Genomic DNA, 10,301 nt, shown 5'->3' on the forward strand with positions numbered 1-10,301 from the left:
TTGAATAATAGTTGATTAATACAGTAGATCTCTTTTAGCTCTACTGCCTCTATTATACTGCCCTCACAAGGAGCTCTAGGAACACTCGGCTGATTGAATAATAGTTGATTAATACAGTAGATCTCTTTTAGCTCTACTGCTTCTATTATACTGCCCTCACAAGGAGCTCTAGGAACACTTGGCTGATTGAATAATAGTTGATTAATACAGTAGATCTCTTTTAGCTCTACTGCTTGTATTATACTGCCCTAATCGGAGCTTTCGAGATTACAAGAACTAGTTCTTACAGATGTGGTTATTTTCTAAAATTGGCTCCTAGTGTATCATATGGGTGGAGAGCAAAAGATGCAAGAACCTGTTTAAATTCTCAATCTCTGCTACAGTATAGGAAATATTGTACATGAAATTGATTTCTAATTACAATATACACCATGTTAAAGTATCAAGTCAAGTATCAAGTAAACTGAAGCATAAACATACATTTAAAAAAAATTAACATACAATATAATAATAATAATAATAATAATAATAATAATAATAATAATAATAATAATAATAATAATAACGCAATAAAACTTATAAAGCTATTAAAGTTAAAATATAACTTGCACCGGTACTAAGAGATAAAGTAAAAAACAGCTGCAGAAGAAAACCATAATCCATCATAATAATGACCACTTATAATAAACATATTGAAATGCGTATGTCATTTACATACACTGTAAATGTCATTATAACTTTAAAAGCAACCATAATTTAAATAGATCAATTTAGCACTTTGACCTTCAACCCAAGTAAGCAGGATGACCACTGAATATAGAGTTCAGCAGAATGCCTTCTTTTACTATTTTATTAACCAATGTCAAGCTAATTATTATGTTGTATGCAAGGCAAATTTCCAGTCTATGTACTGTATTAAGCAATTAGTAGAGCTCCACATAGGACAATTATCATACGATGGTTAGATTTAATACTTGAAAAAAATTCCTGAGAGCCTGCAAGGCCCCGAAGGAAATTTTTAAATCTAACCAAAGTATAATAATTTTCCGCTAGTGTACGATGTATGCTCTACTAATTGCTTTTGAAGTCAATCGCCGTCTTTTAATGTTAGTTTTGATAACCACCTGTTGTAGCATTCATCGGTTGCTATAGTGATATGATCAGTATACTGTGTGCGTATTGACATTTAGCTTTGCGTATGCCGATATGTGCTCCTGCAATACGTGTTAACTACAGTACACATCAGCAGTAGAGTACGGATACGATGAATAACTATTAATTTGTATTGTGTTAGAAGAACTTGTTCGTAATGCTATTTCGATACATTTATCAAAAAAATAAACATTTCTTAAAGCATTCAAGAGAGATTACAGTCACTGACTTTTTGGTCGGCGCAGACAGGTAAAAATCGTGCAATGATTTCACAACTACGCCAGGCTACAGCCTAGGGAAGGAGGAGAAGGCCTCGGCGGCCTCCCTAGCCTAGGCCTACATCTAATTTCATTCCTCGAGTCTTTAAAATAGATCTAGAATATTCCTATTAAACGTTCAGTCTGTTTAGTTTATTAGGGATCACTGATTCAAGGAATTTTTTAATTGTTCATACAGTACTTAATATTGAATTTGAAGTAACTTTATTCAGGTTCTAATTAATCTTGTTTTACGAAAGTAATTTTCCAATTACAATTCAATTTTCATTGCATTGCACGATCTCTTTGCGGGGACGAAAATTATGAAGACAATATGAAGACGAATGACTCTCAATCATGCTTTGATGTGTTTTTTTGTGTCAAGCTCTGTGGTTATATTTTTGTGGGTTTTTGCCAATATTGAAGTTTACATCCTGTTGGTTGCAAATATATGGAAAAATCCTAAAAAAAAAAAAAAAAATTGCTCAAGTAATGAAAGAATCAATTAAATGATAAATTTTTGGGAGTACCAGATTCTGGTTAAGATACTATTTAAAGAAATCAATGATTTTACTGTAGTGCTTAAGTATTACAGGCCTACACATACAACAGTAACTGAATCATGACACCATCATTTTACATTCCACAAAACACTGAATTGTACTATTATATGTTTTGTAGCTCATTACTTATAGTGCTTAAGTATTTCAGGCCTACACATACAACAGTAACTGAATCATAATATCATCATTTTACATTCCATGAAACAAAAACTGAATTGTACTATTATATGTTTGTAGCTCATTGGAACTGTATTTAAACAAATGCCTAATACTAAGTATTTCTCACCCAGCTCATTATAAATGCATAATACTGTATTATCTACTCGGGCTATAACAAAATTATATAATAAATCACAGTATAACGTCCATCAAGGGAGGTAAAACATAAGAAGCTGTTATGTCCGTATCATCTTGAATCACACATCTATTGGTTTTCAAAAGTTCAGGAGACAAAAGACATCCCAAGATTTGAGAAGAAAGGTTGGCAAGGTGAACGAGCTGTGGTTGAAATGAGAAGTGTTGGTTGAAGTTCAAGCTGTGAGTACATGGGTTCAGTTACTAGAGGAGGTCAATTCTTCAGCCTAAAGTTCAGTAATTCAAGGTGTATAAACTACAACATCCTACCTCAAATACTTCAGAATACAGTAATACTGCTGTCTCTTATACACATCTAGATGTGTATAAGAGACAGGTTCTTGTATGTATACTTACAATAATGCAGGAAACACCGTGTGGTACTGCGTAGGAACCACATGTTGAGCACAGCCAAGTTCTGCCTGAGCTATCAGAGCAAACAGATCCAATTTCTCTTGATCATGAACAACGTAATGTCCTAGTAACAAACGATTCTTCAACGTCAGGTAGTAAACATGTCTAGTAAAAAGAGAAGAAAAATATTATCATCATTAATTCTTTTATTTCACTTAAACTGAATATTAGTAAATGGCTTGCAAATTACAGAATTATCATTTATAAAGTTTTTTTGTGTCAAGCTCTGTGGTTATATTTTTGTGGGTTTTTGCCAATATTGAAGTTTACATCCTGTTGGTTGCAAATATATGGAAAAATCCTTTAAAAAAAAAAAAAAAAATTGCTCAAGTAATGAAAGAATCAATTAAATGATAAATTTTTGGGAGTACCAGATTCTGGTTAAGATACTATTTAAAAAAATCAATAATTTTACTGTAGTGCTTAAGTATTACAGGCCTACACATACAACAGTAACTGAATCATGACATCATCATTTTACATTTCACAAAACACTGAATTGTACTAATATATGTTTTGTAGCTCATTACTTATAGTGCTTAAGTATTTCAGGCCTACACATACAACAGTAACTGAATCATGACATCATCATTTTACATTCCATGAAACAAACACTGAATTGTACTATTATATGTTTGTAGCTCATTGGAACTGTATTTAAACAAATGCCTAATACTAAGTATTTCTCACCCAGCTCATTATAAATGCATAATACTGTATTATCTACTCGGGCTATAACAAAATTATATAATAAATCACAGTATAACGTTCATCAAGGGAGGTAAAACATAAGAAGCTGTTATGTCCGTATCATCTTGAATCACACATCTATTGGTTTTCAAAAGTTCAGGAGACAAAAGACATCCCAAGGTTTGAGAAGAAAGGTTGGCAAGGTGAACGAGCTGTGGTTGAAATGAGAAGTGTTGGTTGAAGTTCAAGCTGTGAGTACATGGGTTCAGTTACTAGAGGAGGTCAATTCTTCAGCCTAAAGTTCAGTAATTCAAGGTGTATAAACTACAACATCCTACCTCAAATACTTCAGAATACAGTAATACTGTGAGCATATCAATTTCTACAATTCAACTCAGGTATACAGTAGACGTCTATAAACTGTTATAAACTTTAAGCAGGCTCTAGACAATGCTGTAGCCAGGATTTTCAAACAGTGCGGAACAATATCAGGGTGGACCAACTTTACGCGTAAAATTCAAACAATGTGGACCCATTTTACGCAAAAATTTGAAAAATCTGAAAAATCTGGACCCATTTTCCTAAATTTTACCCATTTAAAGCTAAATATTAGAAAATCTGGACCCATTTTTCAAAAAGTGGTCCCATTTTATTCATAAAATTACATATTAAATTTGGACCCATTTTTAAAAATGTTGACAGATTAGAAAAATTGTGTGGGACTGTCCCAACAGCATGGCTACGGCATTGACTTCAGGGGAAAAAACAAATTAGTATGTTGTACAACTGATTTTCGTAAGACACTGAAGCAGTGTGTGATGGCAAACTTGTGAATGGTTAATAAGAATAAGATACACATTTTTGAAAGCATGGTACATGTGAAAATCATTTTTGCCCAACTGTAGAGCCAAGTATTCTTAGTATGAGAGAAACAATGATGTTCTTATGGTCATCAGAGTCAAGATGGCTTTTAAACAAAATCTGTGTTTGTAAGTTTTTTGTAACTAATTTAAAAAGAACAATAAAACAAAGATGTACCTTGACAGATAAAATGAAAAAAGAAAAAGTGACACATTTTCACATTTCTAAAAAATATACTCTATTTATATAATGACCTAAGAACCTTGAAATAACATTAACCTACTGTATATAGACCGTACACAATATAAAAAAGGCAAATAGACTAGTACGGATCCGCATACCAAACAATGACTTGTGTAAATAATTGTGTAAATAAAGCACTGACTTTCTCTTTGAGCAACAAGGAAACTACAACATAGTTGAGTACAATATGTTGATGATTGTTTTTTATGAAAGGCAAATCACCTCCACTTTCCTGTTTGAGTGTCCCAATAGGGAGCTAAACTTCTTGATATAAACAGCTGTTCTTGATGCCACTAAACTTTCTAAAGCCAAAAGGGTCTGTCTCTACTGGGGAATAATAAACACAGTTTCAAAAATGTTTACGTGAAATGTACCAGAAACATTTGAAATGATTCTTCAGGTGAGGACATTTAAAAATATCAAACCAATAGGAAAGAATCGTTCAATGGCTTGGTTCCAAGCTGTGCAACAAAGTATTTTCACTTTGACCTTAATAATCAAAACATACAGTAAGGTTTCTACTGGAAAGAAAAAAATCGATTAAAAATCGCTTTTTCAAAAAATCGCTTTTTTTCTTGCAGTAGAAATGGGACCACTTAGAAAAAAGCAATTAAAAAAATCGATTAAAAACATACAATGGATAGCATGTTTGAACGGCAAATAACCGATTTTAGCTGAGCACTTTTTAGCAGCAACACAAAAAGCGATTATCAGGTGAAATGTTCAACCACGATCGTATCACGCGTGAACTTTCAAAATGATTAGTCCTCTTGTGTATGTCCATGCCTACAAGCTAAATCGTAAACAAACATGTGGAGTGACGAAATTACTCGTTTTGTAATTATGTTGTGGGGGATATATTGGGCCTAGGCCTCTCCGCTCTTCTTCTGGGCCTACCGTTTTTCTCTTTTGTTGTGCTGACGAGCACAGCCTAAAGCATTTGCCTTCTCGCCGCACACTGTGTCCTCCTCCTCCTCGTCATCACGACCGAAATTCAATAAAACAAGATAATATACTTGAAGTAGGCCTATATTGTCATGTGGTGCAAAAAGAAACTATACAGTTTGGAAAACGTGTTGTATTTATAACAAAATGGTGACGTACTTTCCGCCGCGAAAACCGATATTCGTAAAAGCAAAAACGCAGTTGCAACGCGGCCAGGCTATCTGGCACTCATTAAAAAAGAGGTTAAAAAATTTGATTATTTTGTGTTTATCAGTAGAAACACGCCCCAAGAAGAACAGAAAGAGATTGGATGATGACTGTCGATGAGGACAGATTCGCATAAAGGCTAACAGGTCAATGATTAATTATGGGGACATTTGCATTGAGAGAGAGCATTTATCCAATGCATCAGTTAACACTGACAAGGCCAAATATTGTATTTAAAAAAAAATTTGTTGCTCTCCTACTAGGCTGCAGGGGTCCCAAGCTTAAAGAAGTCATTTCCGGGAGATCTGAGCTTCCTTCACTTCTACTAATATTATTTCGCTACTCTTGAGCAGTGCCAAATCTAGGAATTTGAATAAGAGGGTCCCAGGGAGGGACTTTCTCAGACCTAAATTTGATTATAATTTTTTTTTTCTCAATTTTTAAAAACAATTTTGAAAAGTTATTTTGACAATGTTGGTGATACCCATCGACATTGACTGTGGCACTTCATGATTTGGAAATTTGTTTAAAGCTGATTACAAAAAAACCCCCATTATTTTTAAGGGATTTTCCAATTATTATTTTTGGTCTTCAATTTTACTGACAATGACATACAATAGGACTATATACCTCAATATCAATTGGCAATCAAACAGTAACAGGAAGATATACCATACCAACCTATTACAAGCCTACTCATTCGTGGAAAGGGGAAATACTGTAAGTACCGGCCTGGCTTCCATAAAATTGCTACATGCTATGTCTGACAACTTTAGAGGATACAGATTGGTCAATGGATTCAGCGAGCCTTCTCGATTGTGAAGTGTGGTAGCTACGCGGCATAACGACTGCACTGTAGTGACATCGTAGTCAATTTTATGGTAATTGGTAGGCAACCAGGTTTAAAGTACTTTGTCAAAGAAGACAAACAAGTTGAAGTCCTCAGACACAAACTATCAACATTATATAATTTAGGCCTGAATCCTTATCACTCAGACACATGATTCCACATTAAACATAACCAATTTTATGAAAAAAAAAATTGATTGGACCAGTTGGTCAGTGATACTAGGAAACAACCAAGGGATAATTTACACAAATACAATTTATGTCTATTTAGTATATTATCATTATTTCAACTTCTGAAAAAACAAAGATGTTCATGACACTAACAGGATGGATACACATATACTGTACACAAGTTGTTTCGGACTCAACAATGGAGATCCCATTATGAAAATTAATGTAGAGTACAGCAGCTTACTGCAGTAAAGCCTATACTGCCAAGGACACAGTGCCTATGTAAGCAACTAATGGTGAAGATTATTAATGTTTACACAGTAGATTATACATCAATATGCTGTGCCAGTAAAGAACAGTACATCAATTTGTATTCAATGCCATGGTTCAGAGCTAAATTGAGTGTTCCATCATGGTATCACTGAAGTCGATACGGTGGTGTGCGTCAAGCAAAATACAACATGATATAATAGCCTACAAGTAATGACTTTTTTCACTATTAAAATCATTACGCATGAAAACCCATCACATTTAGTTATTTTCTTTTAGTTTACAGGGCACTTTGATAAAGATATAATGTTGTAAAATTAGTTTGAAATAAAAGATGGCTTTTTATTAGATGCAATGGTTCTATTAAACATTCTAACTTTGCACTGTATTCTCTCCCACTGATGTTCAGTATTCAGGGCAATATACTACCATCCTTAATAAAATTAATGTCTTGCTTTCAATACTTACAAGCAGACTTAAAGCAGATTTACATAATTCCAGTAGGCAATCCATTTTATGCATCCCCATCCCATTTTTACTTCTTTTCCTATCCCTACACAACATGTCAGTTAAAGTACAGAAAGTTCAGATGAAAAACAATGAACTGGTCACTTGATAAGATAATTTTATCACAAATCATGTGCATAGTAAACATGAAATAGTAAACAAACATGGACTCTACTGTGTTGAGTGTCAATACACAACAAAAGAGTACAGAGTTGTTTACTGGGATTCAGTTTACTATGAATGAAGCAAACTACACTTTTTTTTTTTTATAAGAACCAGTAAAATTTTGCCCAGACGTGTTATTTTTTGGCCAATTTTAGGCTCAAAATGTTCTTATTTTGTTCTTAGTTTACACAACTTTTAAACAAAAAAATATTAAATTGTATGGCAATATGTACTGTACTGGAATTTAGGTGAAAGTGACACAAAAATGGCCCCTAAGTCAGATAGGTACACCTACTGTACTGTATAATAGAGGATATTACAGTCACAGATATAATATTTTGGTTTTTAAAAATATAAACCTCATTTGAAATTTTACCTCAGCCTCAATTTGTTCTTATTTTGTTCTTAATTTTTAAGAAATTTCAGCCTCACTGTTCTTATAAAATGTGTTCTTTATAATAAAAAAAAGTGTATACATTGACACCTTCCAGCATTCAGCTATCATATTATGGGATAATTTATAAATTATTTCTGCTCTTATCTCATATTTGAATAAAATGTCAAGGAAAAATATATCCAGGCATTTTATATTAATTATTATTCATGAATATCACAAACTGTTATGAAGCAGGTAATCCCAAAGATAAGGAAATGTAACTACAAGGACTCTTTAGTTCTAGCCCCCCCCCCCCAAAAAAAAATCTCAATCCATTATTTGCAATTTTCATGTTAATGTAATGTTTCAATTTTCACATATTTTTATATTGTATCTTAATTAGATGTAATCAATGAAATGGTATGTGTTTTAATCAAGTTTAATAATTGAGATCTGAGCTTCCTTCACTTCTACTAATATTATTTCGCTACTCTTGAGCAGTGCCAAATCTAGGAATTTGAATAAGAGGGTCCCAGGGAGGGACTTTCTCAGACCTAAATTTGATTATAATTTTTTTTTTCTCAATTTTTAAAAACAATTTTGAAAAATTATTTTGACAATGTTGGTGATACCCATCGACATTGACGGTGGCACTTTATGATTTGGAAATTTGTTTAAAGCCGATTACAAAAAAAACCCCATTATTTTTAAGGGATTTTCCAATTATTATTTTTGGTCTTCAGTTTTACTGACAATGACATACAATAGGACTATATACCTCAATATCAATTGGCATTCAAACAGTAACAGGAAGATATACCATACCAACCTATTACAAGCCTACTCATTCGTGGAAAGGGGAAATACTGTAAGTACCGGCCTGGCTTCCATAAAATTGCTACATGCTATGTCTGACAACTTTAGAGGATACAGATTGGTCAATGGATTCAGCGAGCCTTCTCGATTGTGAAGTGTGGTAGCTACGCGGCATAACGACTGCACTGTAGTGACACCGTAGTCAATTTTATGGTAATTGGTAGGCAACCAGGTTTAAAGTACTTTGTCAAAGAAGACAAACAAGTCGAAGTCCTCAGACACAAACTATCAACATTATATAATTTAGGCCTGAATCCTTATCACTCAGACACATGATTCCACATTAAACATAACCAATTTTATGAAAAAAAAAATTGATTTGATTTCCTTCTAGTAAATCACCAGTTGGTCAGTGATACTAGGAAACAACCAAGGGATAATTTACACAAATACAATTTATGTCTATTTAGTATATTATCATTATTTCAACTTCTGAAAAAACAAAGATGTTCATGACACTAACAGGATGGATACACATATACTGTACACAAGTTGTTTCGGACTCAACAATGGAGATCCCATTATGAAAATTAATGTACAGTACAGCAGCTTACTGCAGTAAAGCCTATACTGCCAAGGACACAGTGCCTATGTAAGCAACTAATGGTGAAGATTATTAATGTTTACACAGTAGTTTATACATCAATATGCTGTGCCAGTAAAGAACAGTACATCAATTTGTATTCAATGCCATGGTTCAGAGCTAAATTGAGTGTTCCATCAAGGTATCACTGAAGTCGATACGGTGGTGGGCGTCGAACAAAATACAACATGATATAATAGCCTACAAGTAATGACTTCTTTCACTATTAAAAACATTACGCATGAAAACCCATCACATTTAGTTATTTTCTTTTAGTTTACAGGGCACTTTGATAAAGATATAATGTTGTAAAATTAGTTTGAAATAAAAGATGGCTTTTTATTAGATGCACTGGTTCTATTAAACATTCTAACTTTGCACTGTATTCTCTCCCACTGATGTTCAGTATTCAGGGCAATATACTACCATCACACCTACTGCACATAATGTACAGATATAATATTTTGGTTTTTAAAAATATAAACCTCATTTGAAATTTTACCTCAGCCTCAATTTGTTCTTATTTTGTTCTTAGTTTTTAAGCAATTTCAGCCTCAGTGTTCTTATAAAATGTGTTATAAAAAAAAAGTATATACATTGACACCTTCCAGCATTCAGCTATCATATTATGGGATAATTTATAAATTATTTCTGCTCTTATCTCATATTTGAATAAAATGTCAAGGAAAAATATATCCAGGCATTTTATACTAATTATTATTCATGAATATCACAAACTGTTAAGCAGGTAATCCCAAAGATAAGGAAATGTAATTTTTATCTACAAGGACTTTTTAGTTCTAGGCCCCCCCCCCCCC

The 10,301-nt window shown here is 33.2% G+C and overlaps 1 protein-coding gene across 1 annotated transcript in view; it reads right to left on the bottom strand.

Moving 5' to 3' along the window:
• Positions 1 to 10,301, bottom strand: part of LOC117114288 (E3 ubiquitin-protein ligase MYLIP-B-like) — a 65,698-nt gene that overhangs the window by 40,517 nt on the left and 14,880 nt on the right. Inside the window, exon 3 of the mRNA XM_033257909.1 lies at positions 2,684 to 2,845. Coding sequence (XP_033113800.1) covers positions 2,684 to 2,845 — 162 coding nt within the window. The remainder of the gene's footprint in view (positions 1 to 2,683; positions 2,846 to 10,301) is intronic.

The sequence above is a fragment of the Anneissia japonica genome, unplaced genomic scaffold (genome assembly GCF_011630105.1).
Source record: "Anneissia japonica isolate Jap-2015-1 unplaced genomic scaffold, ASM1163010v1 scaffold2994_len2133135_cov197, whole genome shotgun sequence".
NCBI lineage: Eukaryota > Metazoa > Echinodermata > Crinoidea > Comatulida > Comatulidae > Anneissia > Anneissia japonica.